The following is a 21,012-nucleotide window of genomic DNA, read 5'->3' on the forward strand; positions in this document are numbered from 1 at the left end:
ATATATCTGCTGATCAACGATATATGGCTACAGAATTCAGACCCAGAAATATTGGAGAAGCAAAAGGTTGATTTTATTATTTCTGGGACCCATTATTGGGAATTTAAATTTAAATTTAAATTCTTCATCATATAATGAGCTGAAGGAATTGTTCATACTCATTGGGATTTTGAACTCTTAATTAAAATATGTACTTGTAATGGCTACGCCTATTTCAACGTTTTACTGGTTTTTGGAGGTTGAAAGTCAATGAAGTACTGCCTCAATACCCAAGCTGACAAGCAGCGTAATTGAGAGGTGAAACGCCAATAAACCAAAGACAAGAAACGGTCTAAGCCAAGACCCATGAGACCATTCAAACGTTGAATAGCGTACTTGGTCCACTGCCGTTCCCTATATATAATCCAGGTTGCATTGCCACCATATTTCACTGCAAGCCTAAGCCATTCACTACATAGTACATACCCATTAGAATCAACCAATCTTAGCAACAAGAAGAAACTCATACAGATCGTACGAGGAGAGGACATGGTGAGTCTTCAATTTTCATCGGCTGTTATTACGTCAGTGGCTTATTCCTCATCTCGTTGCCGGAGAGGAATGATAAGAGCTACTATCAATATGCCTAAGCTTCAGCCCGGCCGCCTATCTTTGAACCTCCCCGCTAGAAATTTGGTACTACAGGAAGTACTGGACATGGGGGTTGGACTCACAGCTGCAACCACCAGCAATTTGGAGAAGAAATACGAGCTGAGTACTAATGGTACTTTCCCTTCTGTGAGCAATGTTTCTGATCCTTTGGTGATCGCTAAACTCCATGCAATCATGGAGGCTGTTGCAGATAGAGTGGAGATGCACAAGAATATCGGTGAGCAGCGTGATAATTGGAACCATCTTCTTTTGACATCCATTAATGCAATCACACTCACTGCTGCAACCATGGCTGGAATTGCTGCTACAAGCGTAGGAGGACCCCTTGTAGCTCTCAAGCTCTCTTCCACTCTGATGTATTTGGCAGCCACTGGGATGTTGGTGGTGATGAATAAGATCCAGCCATCTCAACTCGTCGAAGAACAGCGCAATGCCGCGAGGTTATTTAAGCAGCTTCATGGCCAGATTCAAAGAACACTCTCTTGTGGCACTCCTACTAGTACCGATGTTGAGGAAGTTATGGAGAAAGTTTTGTCACTGGACAAGGCCTTCCCGCTTCCTTTACTAGGAGCGATGCTCGATAAATTCCCCAAAACTGTGGAGCCCGCTGTATGGTGGCCGGAGCACAGGCAAACGCAGGACAGGCAGAGTAGGAGAACAGATGGAAATGGTTGGAGTGTGGAGTTGGAGGAAGAAATGAGAGAAGTAGTTGGGGTTTTGAAGAGAAAGGACACTGAAGACTATTTGAGGCTGGGCAAAATAGCCTTGAAAGTTAATAGGATGCTCGCCATTTCTGGTCCCTTATTGACAGGCTTAGCGGCTTGTGGAACTGTGTTCGTGGGATCTTCTCACGGTCCCTGGGCCGCCACACTAGGAGTCGTAGCTGGAGCCATGGCAAGCGTGGTGAACACAATGGAGCATGGCGGGCAAGTGGGCATGGTGTTTGAGATGTATAGAAGCAACGCAGGCTTCTTCCGGCTGATGGAAGAGACCATAGAGTCAAATCTGAATGAAAGAGATGTGGGGAGAAGAGAGAACGGGGAATTGTTCGAAATGAAGGTGGCTCTACAGCTAGGAAGAAGCTTGTCCGGGCTCAAGGGTCTGGCAGCATCCTCTTGTTCTTCTTCTAAAAAAGGAGAGGCCATTGAAGAGTTCGCAAGCAAGCTCTTCTAATATCGTGGTGGTTCATCCTCAGTTTTGTTGATAATACACTAAATCTTGTATATCATTGTAAGCTAACCTTGTCTATAAACACAATAGAGCTGTACAATCTAGTAATTCATTTATTCATTCATTCAATTGAAATCAGACTGGTAAAGGTCTGAATATTCCATGGAAATTGAATTAGTCCATTTTCTATACAGCAATTTGTACACAACGTTCACCAAAACTGAAAATTGAGAAAATATGCATTCTGCTAAAACTGATGTATTTTCTGGGATTGTGATAATTTATCGATTTTCTTTATCATCTAAAGTTTCTTTGGTTTTCTTTCTAGTGCAAGAAAGCATGATAATCCAAATGACAACTAAGAAATTGCAGCTCCTGAGGTTGAAAATTTCATTTTCTTATGGGGTTGGTTGGCTATTAGAATCCATAATATGCATAAAAGTCTTTGGAAGAAGACAAACTACGTAATTAATGATCCACACATGGAAAAGGTCAAAATTATAATCCCCTTGTTTGAACTCTTTTGAAATAAGACAGATATCTGTGAGTCGAGGAGAACCTCACTTTTATCATAAGAGCCAAAGTCAACGATGGGTTTGCTACCAAACGATTCTCTTTACAGTAGATAGTTGTCACTCCATTAAATAGACTCCAAGAGAAATTAAGGTCGTAATTATGACTACATTTTCTATGATGCCTTTCATTTAACTAATGATAAATTTATGTGATGTGAACTTTGGCGAAAATGCAATCAAAATATGACCAAAAGAGAAGAAATTGTAGGGTGGCTTGTCGATGTGAATACATTATCCCTTTGTCCCCTCCATTCCCATTTATTTACTCAAACGTGAAACTGGTAACATAATTATATAATTATCATCCCTTTGCATTGTTCAAATATATAATTGAAATGCCCAAAAGGAGATCTGCTTTTAGTATTGTTTGGCAACAACCGAGGATGATGGATCTAGTTAAAAAAAAAAAAGGCATTTCTTAGTTTGGTTCCCAAAATTTAAATATTAAATATCATCAAACCATTACATGTGATGGAGTACTGTAGGGTACCTCACCAGCTCTTTGAAGGTGACTAAATAGTGTGGACCACTAAGAGTAAGTATATTTGGTCAATTTGTGGATTGATTGTAATATAAAGTAATCGATTTTAATATTATATAGTGATATGAGTGCTGTTAAAATTTATTCACAGTTTGACTGCCTACTTGATGACTGATCTTTATTGTAATTTTTATCTTTTTTGATAAATTGTGAACCATTTAACGTTATAATCCTAGGTATATGAGTTTTTTTTTTTTTATAATTTTTGGTGAAAATCTAAAATCCCTTGTAATTTCAAGTAAGAATTGAGTATTTGAAATAGGTAAATCTCTTTATTATTTTCAATTTGGTAGTGTATTGATTTCTTACCATTTGACTCTCTCTCTTATTTATTTATAGATAGAAGTTGGCGTGGCCCCTTCCCATGTGGAGGTTGTGGTACTCATTCCAACATAAAAATAAGAGAGAGGAGAGAAAAAGAAAGAAGAGTGAGTAGGTACCACAACCTTTACATTGGAAGGGGTCACACCAAAAATATATAAATGTTGGAGGTTGTAGTATCTACTCAATCTAACATTAGAGAGAAACAGAGGTTGTGACATAACATTAAAATCGTCGAAAATCAATAAAATCTTGAGAAATATTGATTGACCCTTTGATATACGATATTTTAATTTCTATCATTAGGAGCTTTTCTCATATGAATAACATAAGATCCAATTATGAATATTTACTTATTCTAATCTTAAAATTTTAATATATTAAATTGAGTGAATTGACACCTTTCACACTACTCATATATATCTTTCAAGGAATTAATTTTCAAAATAAGGTTCTTGTAGATGTTGATGAAGCAAGAAAATAAGGTCCTTGAAGATGTTGATGAAGTATATCTTGATCTGAAAAGGACTTGTGAAAGGATTGAAATTATTACCATGTTAAATTCAATGCTTTGAAGAATAAGTCTGTACCAACTCATCACCTTGAAAAAGTACACTTGAAGAATTTTGCAATGTCCAATTCCAATAGTTTTTTTCTCATCAAACACAACATCACAATTGATAATTAGTTGCTTGGTGATAGGATTAAAAATTGATACCCCTTAGTTTCATCAAGTTTATGCATTCCATGCTTCAAAAGGAGTTTGGTGGTGTAATGCTAATGTCAGACTCCTATGAAGAGTGCAATATGAATTACATCAGCCCTGAAACAATTTAGAAGACCTTTTGCTTTCAACATACTCTTAGCCATCTCCACAAGACTTCTATTTTTCCTATATGCCACCCATTTTCTTGAGAAGTGTAGCTGGTTGTTAACTGCCTCCAATTATCATAATCTTTACAAAATTTATCAAACTCATTAAAACAAAATTCATCACCATGATCTATTCACAAAATCTTCAAGGGAAAACCATTGTACTTTTCGACGTGATCTTGAATCTCCTGAAGATAGACAATGCTTCTGATTTTTTTTTTTTTTTTGGCAAAATCTTTTATGAGTGAGGTTTCAAACTTTATACAAAGAGTTTGAAATTTAATGATTTGTGCCTTAGTTGTGCCTTAATATCTTATTTGCAAAGCATTCTTATTTGGATTTTGTTGTTGTATAAATTTGAGGAAAGATAGTTTCTTGAAATTGCTTATTGGATAAAAAACAACGCCTTTAACATTTTTGTTTCGTACATTTCTAATAGCCCATGGAGAAATCTCCTCTTCTTTACACCTATCATCCACAAGCTCCCATAAATCTTAGAAAATAAAGAGAGTCCTCATCTTCATACTCTAAACATCATATCCACTTCCTTGAAAAGGTGGGATATGGTAGACTGAGTTAGGGTAGGACCAACATTGTTTGCCTTCCGATTAATTTGACTCTAGTATCGAAATGATAATCCAAAAAAAGTTGTCTTATCTATAATAGTTAGGAAGTAAGAAATAAAAATAAAATAGAGCTCTTAAAAACATTGTATAAACAAGCAAGAAGCCTAATTGAATTAGACTGACTTTTTATTCATTAATTTACTTAATAAACAATCAAACTCTAACAAACTCCTAAATAAATTAACCGCTAACATACTAACACTAACCCACTAATACATGACTTTAAGGTGTACTTCCTAAAAGAGTCGAAAACACATTCCTAAAAGAAAGCCTAAGTGAATGACCCAAAGACCACCCATCTCAAAAGATCAATGCTCTCAGCTAGGACTACATTCTATGTGACACAGAACAAGACTATGATCTCTTCAAAGTCCGAAGTTTCTGTAGGGGTTATTAACCTTTGAACTGTATGTGTGTGTAATCTCGACTATATTTATGGGTCCATATTTAGTACAGGCAAAGCAGATTGTAATCAAACAAATTGCTTCCTGGTGAAAGCGACAACCACAACATGAGAATAAAAAGCTATTTCATTTTTGTGTTGTGTTTACACCCTTCATCCGGGCTAAAAAGCTGGAAATGGTTGACTTATGAGGAATGGTTCAGTTTTGGGTCTCCGATCAAATTCCATGGAGGGCTGAATGTTGGATTAAAACAATAGCACTTTCTGACCAAATAAACTAGGGCCAGCTCCTACTGGCGCCTGTCCTCCAATTCCCATGACCTCATCTTTGCTAAAGGATGCCGCAAGCTGTGTTTGTATTTTGATTGAATAGAAAAAATTAAAATATATAATTTTTCTATTCAATTAAAAAGTATCTTGTATATTAATCAATATAATTAAAATGAATTTATTATTAATAAATTTAGTTTAATTATATTAGTTGATGTCGATGAGTTACTTTTAGCTGAATAAAAAAAATCAAATATTTTTGTTTTTCTATTTAGTTAAAAAATAAATACCACCTAATTTTTAATCATTTAAAAAAAAAAAAATCAACAAAATTCTGATTAGAAATTTAATATTAAAAAAAATATTTTTGATGGTTTATTCTTAACAAGTATTTATCTATTTTATGTACAATGAAATGGTCACAAAACATTTTTCTTACTTAAAATATTCTTTAAAAAAAATAAAAACATGTCGAACTTTTTTTTTTTTTGAAGAAAAAATATTTTCTTTCCAAAATAATTTTTTTAAAAATTGATTTTTTGAAAGTTTTGTAAACTTGTTTTTTAAGTTAGAAACAAATAAAGAAAATTCAAAATCTCAATTTCATTTGTCATGGAAATAGGAAGAAAATCAAATATATACATATAAATTAAAAAAACTATAAAACTTAAAAGAAAAAAAATTATTAAGATTAAACTTATCATCTCCTTGTTTTCATTACAATTTTTTTCTTTTCCTTTCATCAGTGGATTATGCCTACTGTACTTTCACACAAACTTTTTAAGACCCAAACGAAAGCTTTAAATTTCTCTTCTTTTTTTTTTTGGAATAATTATTGACCTACCAATGAATTGTTTTTAATTTGTGATTAGTCATAAAATTTTTTAAAAAAAAAATTGAGAAAAAGAATGCCCATTCTCTCATTGGAACACGGTATGTTAATCGGAAAGAAAGACGTCTGGAAATTTCATAAAATGGTGATAATGCTCAAACTGCTTGTAATCTTCGAACAAATCCCATGTTTTAGTTATGTCAAATTTATCTGCTGATCAACGATATATGGCTACAGAATTCAGACCCAGAAATATTGGAGAAGCAAAAGGTTGATTTTACTATTTCTGGTCATGACACATCATTGGGAATTTAAATTTAAATTCTTCGTCATATATCACCTTAAAAACATTTGACAAATATCTCCAAAAAGAGAGATAACGAGCTGAAGGAATTGTTCATACTCATTGGGATTTTGAACTCTTAATTACTGGTTTTTGCAGGTTGAAAGTCAATGGAGGACTGCCTCAATGCCCTAGCCTACAAGCAGCCTCATTAATTGAAGGGTGAAACACCAATAAACCGAAGACAAGAAAGAGTCTAAGCCAAGACCCATGAGACCATTCAAACGTTGAACACCGTACTTGGTCCACTCCCATTCCCTATATATAATCCAGGTTGCATCTCTTCCCCATTTCACTACACTTCTTCAAGCCTAAGCCACTCAATACATATCCAATAGAATTTACCAATCTTAGCAACAAGAAGACGCTCATACAGATCACAAAAGGAGAGGACATGGCAAATCTTCAATCTTCATCGGCTGTTATTACATCAGTGGCTTATTCCTCATCTCGTTGCCGGAGAGGAATGACAAGAGCTACCATCAATATGCCTAAGCTCCAGCCCGGCCGCCTATCTTTGACCCTCCCTGCTAAAGATTTGGTACTACAGGAAGTACTGAACATGGGAGTTGGTCTCATAGCTGCAACCAACAGCAATTTGGAGAAGAAATACGAGCCGAGTACTAATGGTACTTTCCCTTCTGTGAGCAATGTTTCTGATCCTATGGTGATTGCTAAGCTCCATGCAATCATGGAGGCTATTGCAGATAGAGTGGAGATGCACAAGAATATCGAGGAGCAGCGTGATAATTGGAACCATCTTCTTTTGACATCTATTAATGCAATCACACTCACTGCTGCAACCATGGCTGGAATTGCTGCTACAAGTGTAGGAGGACCCCTTGTAGCTCTCAAGCTCTCTTCCACTCTGATGTATTTGGCAGCCACTGGGATGTTGGTGGTGATGAATAAGATCCAGCCATCTCAACTCGTCGAAGAACAGCGCAATGCCGCGAGGTTGTTTAAGCAGCTTCATGGCCAGATTCAAAGAACACTCTCTTGTGGCACTCCTACTAGTACCGATGTTGAGGAAGTTATGGAGAAAGTTTTGGCACTGGACAAGGCCTTCCCGCTTCCTTTACTAGGAGCGATGCTCGATAAATTCCCCAAAACTGTGGAGCCTGCTGTATGGTGGCCGGAGCACAGGCAAAGGCAGGACAGGCAGAGTGGGAGAACAGATGGAAATGGTTGGAGTGTGGAGTTGGAGGAAGAAATGAGAGAAGTAGTTGGGGTTTTGAAGAGAAAGGACACTGAAGACTATTTGAGGCTGGGCAAAATAGCCTTGAAAGTTAACAGGATGCTCGCCATTTCTGGTCCCTTATTGACAGGCTTAGCGGCTTGTGGAACTGCGTTCGTGGGATCTTCTCACGGTCCCTGGGCCGCGACGCTAGGAGTCGTAGCTGGAGCCATGGCAAGCGTGGTGAACACAATGGAGCATGGCGGGCAAGTGGGCATGGTGTTTGAGATGTATAGAAGCAACGCAGGCTTCTTCCGGCTGATGGAAGAGACCATAGAGTCAAATCTGAAAGAAAGAGATGTGGGGAGAAGAGAGAACGGGGAATTGTTTGAAATGAAGGTGGCTCTACAGCTAGGAAGAAGCTTGTCCGGGCTCAAGGGTCTGGCAGCATCCTCTTGTTCTTCTTCTAAAAAAGGAGAGGCCATTGAAGAGTTCGCAAGCAAGCTCTTCTAATATCGTGGTGGTTCATCCTCAGTTTTGTTGATAATACACTAAATCTTGTATATCATTGTAAGCTAACCTTGTCTATAAACACGATAGAGCTGTACAATCTAGTAATTCATTTATTCATTCATTCAATTGAAATCAGACTGGTAAAGGTCTGAATGTTCCATGGAAATTGAATTAGTCCATTTTCTATACAGCAATTTGAACACAACACTCACCAAAACTGAAAATTGAGAAAATATGCTTTCTGCTAAAACTGATGTGTTTTCTGGGTCACTGTGATAATTCATCGTTTTTCTTTATCTAAAGTTTCTTTGGTTTTCTTTCTACTGCAAGAAAGCATGAAAATCCAAATGACAACTAAGAAAATGCAGCTCCTGAGGTTGAAAATTTCATTTTCTTACGGGGTTGGTTGGCTATTAGAATCCATAATATGCATAGAAGTCATTGGAAGAAGACAAACTACGCAATTAATGATCCACACATGGAAAAGGTCAAAATTATCATTTCTTGTTTGAACTCTATTGAAATAAGACAGATATCTGTGAGTCGAGGAGATACTAACTTTTAACATAAGAACCAAAGTCAACTATGGGTTTGCTACCAAATGATTCTCTTTACAGTAGATAGTTGTCACTCCATTAAATAGACTCCAAGAGGTATGAATTCTGTGTTAGTTGTCAGTTTTTAAAAAGATTTTTATAGGGTGTACACAATCCTCTGTTGACCTTTGGGGCCTAAAATCTGCCATGCGATCTTTAGCCATATCCAAGAGGTATTAAGGTCGTAATTATGGCTACATTTTCTATGATTACCTTTCATTTAATTAATGATAAATTTATGTGATGTGAACTTGACGAAAATGCAATCAAGAATATAACCAAAAGAGAAGAAATTGTGGGGTGGCTTGTCGATGTGCAGACATTATCCCTTTGTCCTTACCATTCCCATTTACTTAATTACTCAAAAGTGAAGAACTGGTAACATAATTATATTATCATCCCTTTGCATTGTTCAAATATATAATTGAAATGCCCAAAAGGAGATCTGCTTTTAGTATTGTTTGGCAACAGCCGAGGATGATGGATCTAGTTTAAAAAAAAAAAAAAATCAAATTATGTCTTAAAAAAAGGCATTTCTTAGAATATGTTTGGTTCCAAAATTTAAATATTAAATATCATCAAACATGGAGTACTGTGGGGTACCTCACCAGCTCTTTGAAGGTGACTAAATAGTGTTGACCACTAAGAGTAAGTAGTTTTGGTCAATTTGTGGATTGATTGTAATATAAAGTAATCGATTTTAGTATATAGTGATATGAGTGCTGTTAAAATTTGTTCACAGTTTGACTGCCTACTTGATGACTGATCAATTCTTTATTGTAATTTTTATCTTTTTTGATAAATTGCGAACCATTTAACATTATAATTCTAGGTATATGAGTTTTCTTATAATTTTTGGTGAAAATCTAAAATCCCTTGTAATTTCAAGTAAGAATTGAGCACTTGAAATAGGTAAATCTCTTTATTATTTCAATTTGGTAGTGTATTGATTTCTTACCATTTGACTCTCTCTCTTATTTATTTATAGATAGAAGTTGGCGTGGCCCCTTCCCATGTGGAGGTTGTGGTACTCATTCAAACTTAAAAATAAGAGAGAGGGAGAGAAAAAGACAGAAGAGTGAGTAGGTACCACAACCTTCACATTGGAAAGGGTCACACCAAATATATATATATATATATATATATATATTATGGAGGTGGCATCCACTCAATCTAACATTAGAGAGAGAGAGATTGGGATATAACATTAAAATTGTCATAAGATTGATAAAATCTAAAAAATATCGATCAATCCTTTGATATATGATATTTTAATCCCTGTTATTAGGAGTTTTTCTCATATGAATAATATAAGATCAAATTGTTAATCTTTACGTATCCTCATCTTAAAATTTCAATATATTATTGGTAGTGATTTAAGTTATGTTTCCATCAATTTGAATCATATATTGTTTATTCTCTTTTTATTGCTTGTACATTGAAAAGATCCAAACTTTGAATTTAATGATATTTGTTGAAATTTACCTTTGAAAGAGTAGCTAATAAATGATAGTCTCTAGTTTTTTTTTGAATTAATTTTACCCCATAATTTTTTATTAATAGAGGATTTGAGTGGATTGCAACTAATGAGTTTTTTTTTCCACATTAGATTATTTTCTACATAAAACTAAACTCTTAAATTTTGTAGATCTTGTTGACTTATTTTTCCTATTTTATTTGCTTGATATTTCTTAGTTAATTTACATGTCTATTTCATTACTCAAAGGATGAAAAAGAATTAATCGGTTCTCTTAAACTTGTTTCTATTAGTGTATTAGGTTATTTAGTTATGTTGGTAGATTAAGACTTTATATGCTTTTAGACAAGTATTATTGGGTTATGACAAAGTCAATGACTTATATAAGGCATATAGTAGAATTATATAAAAATTAAGTATAAAAATGAATTTCAATTGAAAGATTATCACAAAAAAAAGAAAAAAAAAAGAAAAGAGAAATTGGGCATAAAAATTTAATTGAAAAAGAAATTTTTGAAAGAGCACTTAAGCACCCTCAGGGATAGTAGTTAACTGCCTTTGAATAGCGCTCAAGTCTTTGAACACTAACTAGCCCGGTTTTTATCATTTTCCAAATTCAAGTTTTCGATTTTTTTTTTTTTTGGTAAAATGCTATTTTTAATTTGAGTCCAAGTCCACTAGGGTTTATCCCTTATACATATGTTTGGTATTGAATGATTTTGAACTGATGTGCCTAAAATTTATGTCATTATTTTTTGCCCTTAACATTGTCAAACAAAAAGAAAAAAAAAACAAAAAAAAATCAAAATTCTTTGGGTTTGAAGTATTAGAATGATATCTTTTTAAGGTGTTGAGAAGTCTACTAAAAAGCATGAATGTATTGCGTCATAGATGTGAGAATAGATGTATGTTCTATTGGTATAAGTTTCAGAAGATAATAACTATAAAGTAAAACTATGTACCTAATTTTTAAAATTTTATGAATTTTAGTTTTATGGTTTCTGACCCTAAAATTTTTGGGTTTCCCAAAGTCTTTAACAAACTTTGTAAGTGATTTTTTATTTATTTATTAATTTATATAAATGACATGTCAATGTATGTGATTGAATGATTTTTGCTTGTTTTGATCAATTATTTTCCAATCAAAGAATACATAAATTGCAAATCCCTCTTTTGGGTAATTCCACAATAGAAGATCTTAAACTCTTAAGTTTTTATATCTGAATTATTCAAAGGTTCTAGTTTTTTCCTAACAAGTATTATTGTAGCTTTTGTTATTCAAGGATTTTTATTTTTGTGCTGATTATAATGGATGATTTGGGTAACAATCATAACACTGTTATTAAACTCATGGTTACAAATTATTCAAATTAGAAATCAGTAGTGGAGGATTTATTTTATTATTTTGAATAGGAAAATACTATTTTAGGTGATAGTGACAAACTAAAGAATATGAATTAAGAAAAACTAAATAGAAATTAAGGCAATTGGAAAGATCAGGTAATTTAAGTGTTGTCATAGTGATAAGCAAGGCACATGAGGTTTTAGTGCAAAGTATTTAAATTTCTCATTAAATTTTGCAACAATTTAGTTATAATAATTTAAAAAAAAACGTCATATATGGCTACAGCATTGAAACCCAGAAATATTGGAGAAGCAAATTAAAGGTTGATTTTATTGTTTGTGGTCATGACCCATTAGTGCTATTACCACGAATTTAAATTTAAATTATTGGTCATATATTACCTCAATCCATTTGACAAATATCTCTAAAAAGTCATAAATGAGCTGTGGAAATTGTTCATAATCGGTCAGATTTTGTACAGTTAATTAAAATATATACTTGTAATGTCTTTGCCCATTGCTAGGTTTTACTGGTTTTTTCAGGTTGAAAGTCAATGGAGGACTGCTTGAATGCCCTGGCTTACAAGCAGCCTAATTGAAGGGTGAAACCCCCAATAAACCGAAGACGAGAAACAGTCTAAATCAAGACCCATGAGCCCATTCAAACGTTGAACAGCATACTTGGTCCACTCCCATTCCCTATATATATAATCCAGGTTGCATCTCTACCCCATTTCACTACACTTCTTCAAGCCTAAGCCATTCAATACACGCCCATTAGAATAACCCAATCTTAGCAACCAAAAGAAACTCATACAGATCATACGAGGAGAGAACATGGCAAGTCTTCAATCTTCAGGCGTTATTGGTTCATTGCCTCATTCCTTATCTTGTTGCCGGAGAGGAATGATAAGAGCTACTATCAATATGCCTAAGCTCCGGACTGGCGGCCTATCTCTGAAGCTCCCCGCTAGAGATCTGGTACAGGAAGTACTGGACATGGGAGTTGGTCTCACAGCTGCAACCACCAGCCATGTAGAGAAGAAATACGAGTCCAGACCTAATACTACTTTGCCTTCTGTGAGCAATGTTTCTGATCCTATGGTGATTGCTAAGCTCCATGCAATGATGGAGGCTGTTGCAGATAGAGTGGAGATGCACAAGAATATCGGGGAGCAGCGTGATAATTGGAACCATCTTCTTTTGACATCCATTAATGCAATCACACTCACTGCTGCAACTATGGCTGGAATTGCTGCTACAAGTGTAGGAGGACCCCTTGTGGCCCTCAAGCTCTCTTCAACTCTGATGTATTTGGCAGCCACTGGGATGTTGGTGGTGATGAATAAGATCCAGCCATCTCAACTGGTCGAAGAACAGCGCAATGCTGCGAGGCTGTTTAAGCAGCTTCATGGCCAGATTCAAAGAACACTCTCTTGTGGCACTCCTACTAGTACCGATATTGAGGAAGCCATGGAGAAAGTTTTGGCACTGGACAAGGCATTCCCGCTTCCTTTACTAGGAGCCATGCTTGATAAATTCCCCGAAACTGTGGAACCTGCTGTATGGTGGCCGCAGCACAGGCAAAGACAGGAAAGGCAGAGTGGGAGAACAGATGGAAATGGTTGGAGTGTGGAGTTGGAGGAAGAAATGAGAGAAGTTGTTGGGGTTTGAAGAGAAAGGACACTGAAGACTATTTGAGGCTGGGCAAAATAGCCTTGAAAGTTAACAAGATACTCGCCATTTCTGGCCCCTTATTGACAGGCTTAGCGGCTTGTGGAACTGCGTTCGTGGGATCTTCTCAGGGTCCCTGGGCCGCCACATTAGGAGTCGTAGCTGGAGCCATGGCAAGCGTGGTGAACACAATGGAGCATGGCGGGCAAGTGGGCATGGTGTTTGAGATGTATAGAGGCAACGCAGGCTTCTTCCGGATGATGGAAGAGAGCATAGAGTCAAATCTGAATGAAAGAGATGTGGGGAGAAGAGAGAATGGGGAATTGTTTGAAATGAAGGTGGCTCTACAGCTAGGAAGAAGCTTGTCCGGGCTCAAGGATCTGGCAGCATCCTCTTATTCTTCTTCCAAAAAGGAGAGGCCATTGAAGAGTTCGCAAGCAAGCTCTTCTAATATCATGGTGGTTCATCCTCAGTTTTGTTGATAATACACTAAATCTTGTATATCATTGTAAGCTAACCTTGTCTATAAACACAATAGGGCTGTACAATCTAGTAATTCATTTATTCATTCATTGAATTGAAATCAGACTGCTAAAAGGTCTGAATATTCCATGGAAATTGAATTAGTCCGTTTTCTATACATCAATTTGAACACATCTGCTCATCAAAACTGAAAATTAATAAGTTTTATATGCTTTCAGCTAAAACCGATGTATTTCTGGGTCAATTTGGAGTGAAAGTCCATGAATAATAAACAATGTAATACTTAATACTTTTTCCTTATCATCTAAAGTTTCTTTAGTTTTTTTTTTAGTGAAGAAAGCATGAAAATCCAAATGGCAACTAAGAAAATGCAGCTTCTGAGACAGAAAAGTTTCATTTTCTTATGGGGTTGGTGGGTTAGTCGAGTCCATATATACTATATATAGAGGCCATTGGAGGAGGAAAAACAATGTAAACTATACATGGAAAAGGTCAAATATCATTCCTTCGTTTGGACTCTATTGAAATAAGGCAGGTACTTTTGAGTCTGAGGAGGTTCTGACTTTTATCATAAGCCAAAGTAAATGGTGGATTTGCCACCAAATGATTCTTCTTTACAGTAGATAGTTGTCACTCCATTTAATTTTAACGAACTTTGATGCTGAGAATTAGAATCCAACAAGAAGGAAAAATTAATTAATAGACTCCAAGATTTAGAAATAATGTTCTAGTTTTTATATAGATTTCATGGAGTTTTACACAAATGTTGACTTCTAGGGTTAAATGTGAACCTTAAATTTCCGGAAATCCTAGGGTCTACTATGGGTACTGATTTATGTTAAACGTGTTGTTTTATTCTAATTAATTTTCAAATTAAATTATTTATTTAAGGTGATCATGATCGAATAATTGACATCTCCACCTTGGAACAACTTTGTATAAATGATCTACTATGGGCTGGTTGTTGAGGGTAATGTCCATGATCATATCTTCATGTTTCATGGAAATATAGGTAGGCAACCCTCACCTTGATCCTTGTATAACTTCAATATTATATAAAATCTTGCAAACAATACATAGGAATAGAGGGCCAGTTCCGTGTCATCTTCCACAGCATCATTGCATGTGCCTGGTATAATACTAGTTTCCCTGTTTTCCCTCCTCCTCCCCCACATACTCTTTACTTTTTAATTGAAATATTTTTACATTTTTCTTCCCATATTTGAGGGAAATATTTCTAAATCTACAAGCGAGATGATCGCAGCAAAGAAAGCCTAAGTTACGGAATGACCCTGATAATCCAAAAGAAGTTCAACTATTAGGAAGTGAGAAGTAAAATAAAATAGAGCACTTAAAAAAGTTTGGATAAGAAGCAAGAAGTCTAATTGAATTAGATTGATTTTTTATTCATCATTTTGCATTTAAATAAATAATCTGACTCTAACAAATTCTTAAATAAGTTAACTACTAGCCTGCTAATACTAACCCACTTATACAAGTACGAAATTTGATATCTTATTTGATTTAAAATAAAATTGTAGCTAACCAATAAAATATCAATGTTAATTCCAATTCTCTACTTAATGCTGAAATGTTGCAACTCCTAAAATATCCATGAAAACTCAAATGCCTCTAAAGATAGAGATTTCATAAATATATCGGCAAGTTATTCATTGATGTTATAATATATCATTTTAATAGTTACTTTGACTATCAACTCTTTGATAAAATGAAGAAGTATCTCTATATGTTTTGTGCACCCATGAAACAAGGAGGTTCTTTGTCACAAAAATCGTTGAATATTATCATAATGGATAATTGTGGGCTCTTCTTGATGTTGTTTCATATCTTCTAAAATTCCTCTTAACCAACAATTTCATGAGTTCTAAAAGTTGTTGCAATATGTTCCGCTTCTAAGGAAGACAAAGCAATTGATGACTCTTTGAATTCTACAAACCTGAACTAAGATTGAAAATATAGCCTATGGTTATTTTTCAATCTTCGATTAAACCTACCTAATCACAATAAAAAAAATAAAAAATCCAAAGCTAACGATTAGTTATTGTTAGGTTTACACAAAGAATAAAAAAATGAGAGCATGTCATTCCTTTGTGATTCATTGTATTATATACTGGTAACAAGAGATATGTGTGAGCTGTAAGTTACAACCAAGATTGGTAGAAGATTGATAGAGAATATGGATATTATAGTCAAGATTAGTAGGAGATTGATAGAAAATATGGGTAATGTTTTCTACCAAAAATATATAAGTCATCGGTTTTCCTTTCAGTTGTATTAGTGTACCAAATTCTATATGAACTCGTTCATTTTAAATATTTTAACACTTTCTTACTTGCACCATAATGAAACTTGCTTGAACTTTGCATAAGCCTTAATAAGAGATTTGTTGCTTACATAATATCTAACCTATGTTGGTGAGATATAATAAGCTACCAATCAAACTTCATTATACTCAACCTTTTCTTCCCTATCATTTAAACAAAAATTTTATCGGCATTTAGTTTTCATTGGATTTTAGTTATTCAGTTCAAATTTCTTAAGAAGATTATTTTCATGCTTCTCTTGAAAAATAAATTTTTTTGCATCCCATTAGATGACTTCCAACATAAGAAAACAACTCATCAAGTCAGAAAATAACTCGTCAAGTTAAATCAATCATCTCAAATTAATCATCATCATCTTTTTAAAATCCTTTCATTAAAATAATACATTTATTAGTATAAATCAAATCATAAACTTAAAGGCAAATACTAAGTATTTCATTCATATCTCCTGTCTTAACATACAACATAGATTTTCACTTTGTTCCTTGACGTATCCATTAATTTGATCATACGATGCATTTAGTGCTTGCTTTAAGCCATAACATTTGGGTCTCAAGATAATTTCCATGGAGGGCTGAATGTTGATTAGAACAGTAGCACTTTTTGACCAAATGAACTAGGGCCAGCGCCCACTGGCGCCCGTCCTCCTATTCCCATGACCTCATCTTTGCTAAAGGATGCCGCCAAACTGTCAAATTCTAACCGCCGCTCCATGGTCCAACGACCAGTCAAATAAAAAGGGCCGTCAGTTTTAGAACAGAGATTAAGAGTAATTCTTAATCGTTTTTAAAAGAAAAATTAACAAAATTAACAAAATTTTGATTAGAAATTTAATATAAAAAATTGTTTTGGTGGTTTATTCTTAAGAAGTATTTATATATTTTATGTACCGTGAAAAAGTCCCAAAGCATTTTTCTTACTCAAAATATTCTTTAAAAAAAATTGAAAACTTGTCAATTTTTTTTTTTAAAGAAAAAATGTTTTATTTTCAGAATTATTTTTTAAAAATTTTGATTTTGTACAAGTTTTGTAAACTTGTTTTCTAAGTTAGAAAAATATTTAAAATGTTTTCTTTTATTAAATAAACTATAATTGAGAACAACTACTTCTCCATTTTCTTCTATATATTATCAACTATCTTAATTACATTATAAACATTAATGAGACCAATCATTTTATTATAATATAATACCTATAATAATTGAGGGATTTTTTTCTGATAATTAATTACCTTGTGTTAGGATCATAAAAAAGGAAAAAATAAAATAAAATATAAAAAACTCAAAATAGCTATTTGATTTGTCATAGAAATAGGAAGACAATCAAATATATACGTATAGATTAAAAAAAAAAAAAAAAAAAAAAAAACCAACAAGCTTGTAAGAAAAAAAAAATATATCAAGACTAAACTTATCTCTTTATTTCTCATTATTATTTTTGAATAATAATTGACCTTACTAATAAATTATTTTGAATTTGTGATTTAGTCATAAAAATTTTAAAAAAAAAAAATTGACAAAAAGAAAGCCTATTCTCTCATTGGAATACGGTATGTTAATCGGAAAGAAAGACGTCTGGAAATTTCATAAAATGGTGATAATGCTCAAAATACTTGTAATCTTTGAACAAATCCCATGTTTTAGTTACGTCACTGCTGATCAACGATATATGGCTACAGAATTCAGACCCAGAAATATTGGAGAAGCAAAAGGTTGATTTTATTATTTCAAGGTTTTACTGGTTTTTGCAGGTTGAAAGTCAATGAAGTACTGCCTCAATGCCCAAGCTGACAAGCAGCGTAATTGAGAGGTGAAACACCAATGAACCAAAGACAAGAAACGGTCTAAGCCAAGACCCATGAGATCATTCAAACGTTGAATAGCGTACTTGGTCCACTCCCATTCCCTATATATAATCCAGGTTGCATTGCCACCACATTTCACTACAAGCCTAAGCCATTCACTACATACCCATTAGAAATCAACCAATCTTAGCAACAAGAAGAAACTCATACAGATCGTTCAAGGAGAGGACATGGTGAGTCTTCAATTTTCATCGGCTGTTATTACGTCAGTGGCTTATTCCTCATCTCGTTGCCGGAGAGGAATGATAAGAGCTACTATCAATATGCCTAAACTCCAGCCCGGCCGCCTATCTTTGAACCTCCCCGCTAGAAATTTGGTACTACAGGAAGTACTGGACATGGGGGTTGGTCTCACAGCTGCAACCACCAGCAATTTGGAGAAGAAATACGAGCTGAGTACTAATGGTACTTTCCCTTCTGTGAGCACTGTTTCTGATCCTTTGGTGATCGCTAAACTCCATGCAATGATGGAGGCTGTTGCAGATAGAGTGGAGATGCACAAGAATATCGGTGAGCAGCGTGATAATTGGAACCATCTTCTTTTGACATCCATTAATGCAATCACACTCACTGCTGCAACCATGGCTGGAATTGCTGCTACAAGCGTAGGAGGACCCCTTGTAGCTCTCAAGCTCTCTTCCACTCTGATGTATTTGGCAGCCACTGGGATGTTGGTGGGGATGAATAAGATCCAGCCATCTCAACTCGTCGAAGAACAGCGCAATGCCGCGAGGTTGTTTAAGCAGCTTCATGGCCAGATTCAAAGAACACTCTCTTGCGGTACTCCTACTAGTACCGATGTTGAAGAAGTTATGGAGAAAGTTTTGTCACTGGACAAGGCCTTCCCGCTTCCTTTACTAGGAGCGATGCTCGATAAATTCCCCAAAACTGTGGAGCCTGCTATATGGTGGCCGGAGCACAGGCAAAGGCAGGACAGGCAGAGTGGGAGAACAGATGGAAATGGTTGGAGTGTGGAGTTGGAGGAAGAAATGAGAGAAGTAGTTGGGGTTTTGAAGAGAAAGGACACTGAAGACTATTTGAGGCTGGGCAAAATAGCCTTGAAAGTTAACAGGATGCTCGCCATTTCTGGTCCCTTATTGACAGGCTTAGCGGCTTGTGGAACTGCGTTCGTGGGATCTTCTCACGGTCCCTGGGCCGCCACACTAGGAGTCGTAGCTGGAGCCATGGCAAGCGTGGTGAACACAATGGAGCATGGCGGGCAAGTGGGCATGGTGTTTGAGATGTATAGAAGCAACGCAGGCTTCTTCCGGATGATGGAAGAGAGCATAGAGTCAAATCTGAATGAAAGAGATGTGGGGAGAAGAGAGAATGGGGAATTGTTTGAAACGAAGGTGGCTCTACAGCTAGGAAGAAGCTTGTCCGGGCTCAAGGGTCTGGCGGCATCCTCTTGTTCTTCTTCTAAAAAAGGAGAGGCCATTGAAGAGTTTGCAAGCAAGCTCTTCTAATATCCTAGAGGTTCAGCCTCAGTTTTGTTGATAATACACTAAATCTTGTATATCATTGTAAGCTAACCTTGTCTATAAACACAATAGGGCTGTACAATCTAGTAATTCATTTATTCATTCATTCAATTGAAATCAGACTGCTAAAAGGTCTGAATATTCCATGGAAATTGAATTAGTCCATTTTCTATGCAGCAATTTGTACACAACGCTCACCAAAAACTGAAAATTGAGAAAATATGCAATTCTGCTAAAACTGATGTATTTTCTGGGTCACTGTGATAATTTATCAATTTTCTTTATCATCTAAAGTTTCTTTGGTTTTCTTTCTAGTGCAAGAAAGCATGATAATCCAAATGACAACTAAGAAAATGCGGCTCCTGAGGTTGAAAATTTCATTTTCTTATGGGGTTGGTTGGCTATTAGAATCCATAATATGCATAAAAGTCATGGGAAGAAGACAAACTACGTAATTAATGATCCACACATGGAAAAGGTCAAAAATATCATTCCTTATTTGAACTCTGTTGAGAGTTTTGGGTCAAAATGCTCCATTTATTTTCAAAAAAAAAAAAAAAATCTAACAACTTTTTGAAACTTATGTTCAAATTGACTTCTTTAGTACCACGTAAACGTCATATCATAAAAAATATATATTTTTTCATTATTTTAGTTAAAGCCTTAATTGGCAATTGAAGCTTCATTTTTGAACTGAAGTTGCAGTTGCCAACTAAGACTTCATTTTTAAATTGAAGCCTCAATTGGCAATTGAGATTTCATTTTTGAACTAAAACCGCAGTTGTCAACTGAGACTTCATTTTTAAACTGAAGCCTAAGTTGGCAACTGAGACTTAATTTTTGAACTAAAGCCACGGTTGCCAACCGAGGCTTCATTTTTTAATAAAGTTACAGTTTCAACTGAGGTTTTAGTTAATTTTTTTTTAATTTAAAATTTAATTAAAAATATTAAATTACAATTATGATTGAAATTTAAAAATATACTTAAACAATAAATTATTTATATTTAAACTTAAGAATCTAGTATTACTTCAACAAAATAAATTGATAAATTAAAAAAAAATAAATGAATATTTATTTATTAATAAATTAATAATCTTAAAATAATAATTTATATACTATATAAATAATATATAAAATTGTATAATTTATTAATTTAAGATATTTAATTTTTTGTTTTTTAAGATATTAATTTATTTGTATTATGACAAATTTATCTTTATTGAAATAATAATATACTTTTAAACCACAGTTGCTAATTGAGATTTCAATTATAATTTTTTTTACTTTCAAATTTAATTAAAAACTATTAAATTACAATTTATTATTGAAATTAAAAATATACACTTTTATAATAAATAATTTATATTTAAACTTAAGAATCTATTATTACTCTAACAAACATAAATTGATAAATAGAAGATATTACAAATGAATATTTTATTTATTAATA

At 34.4% G+C, this 21,012-nt stretch overlaps 4 protein-coding genes across 4 annotated transcripts; all 4 read left to right on the top strand.

Annotated features, from left to right (window-relative positions):
• The first annotated feature begins 446 nt into the window (after nucleotides 1-446).
• LOC117924152 (probable F-box protein At4g22030) lies at nucleotides 447-1,941 on the top strand. The gene has a single exon (XM_034842726.1). It carries the CDS (start codon nucleotides 529-531, stop codon nucleotides 1,822-1,824), a length of 1,296 nt encoding a protein of 431 aa, XP_034698617.1. The 5' UTR covers nucleotides 447-528; the 3' UTR covers nucleotides 1,825-1,941.
• A 5,058-nt stretch (nucleotides 1,942-6,999) lies between these two features.
• On the top strand, nucleotides 7,000-8,295 carry LOC117923252 (probable F-box protein At4g22030). Its single transcript, XM_034841472.1, has one exon. It carries the CDS (start codon nucleotides 7,000-7,002, stop codon nucleotides 8,293-8,295), a length of 1,296 nt encoding a protein of 431 aa, XP_034697363.1.
• A 4,254-nt stretch (nucleotides 8,296-12,549) lies between these two features.
• LOC117923253 (probable F-box protein At4g22030) lies at nucleotides 12,550-13,868 on the top strand. Its single transcript, XM_034841473.1, has 2 exons — nucleotides 12,550-13,336; nucleotides 13,477-13,868. Exons 1-2 carry the CDS (start codon nucleotides 12,550-12,552, stop codon nucleotides 13,866-13,868), a joined length of 1,179 nt encoding a protein of 392 aa, XP_034697364.1.
• Nucleotides 13,869-18,248: 4,380 nt separating this feature from the next.
• Nucleotides 18,249-19,544, top strand: LOC117923254 (probable F-box protein At4g22030). Its single transcript, XM_034841474.1, has one exon. The coding sequence runs from the start codon at nucleotides 18,249-18,251 to the stop codon at nucleotides 19,542-19,544; it is 1,296 nt and encodes a 431-aa protein (XP_034697365.1).
• Nucleotides 19,545-21,012: the final 1,468 nt, after the last annotated feature.

Source organism: Vitis riparia, chromosome 10 (assembly GCF_004353265.1).
Source record: "Vitis riparia cultivar Riparia Gloire de Montpellier isolate 1030 chromosome 10, EGFV_Vit.rip_1.0, whole genome shotgun sequence".
Lineage (NCBI taxonomy): Eukaryota > Viridiplantae > Streptophyta > Magnoliopsida > Vitales > Vitaceae > Vitis > Vitis riparia.

What these genes read in the sequence shown, in the direction of transcription:
- LOC117924152 (XM_034842726.1), top strand. Translation starts at nt 529, where the DNA reads ATGGTGAGTCTTCAATTTTCATCGGCTGTTATTACGTCAGTGGCTTAT.
- LOC117923252 (XM_034841472.1), top strand. Translation starts at nt 7,000, where the DNA reads ATGGCAAATCTTCAATCTTCATCGGCTGTTATTACATCAGTGGCTTAT.
- LOC117923253 (XM_034841473.1), top strand. Translation starts at nt 12,550, where the DNA reads ATGGCAAGTCTTCAATCTTCAGGCGTTATTGGTTCATTGCCTCATTCC. An exon ending in TGGGAGAACAGATGGAAATG is followed by an intron (nt 13,337 to 13,476) that starts GTTGGAGTGTGG and finishes CCTTATTGACAG; the next exon opens with GCTTAGCGGCTTGTGGAACT.
- LOC117923254 (XM_034841474.1), top strand. Translation starts at nt 18,249, where the DNA reads ATGGTGAGTCTTCAATTTTCATCGGCTGTTATTACGTCAGTGGCTTAT.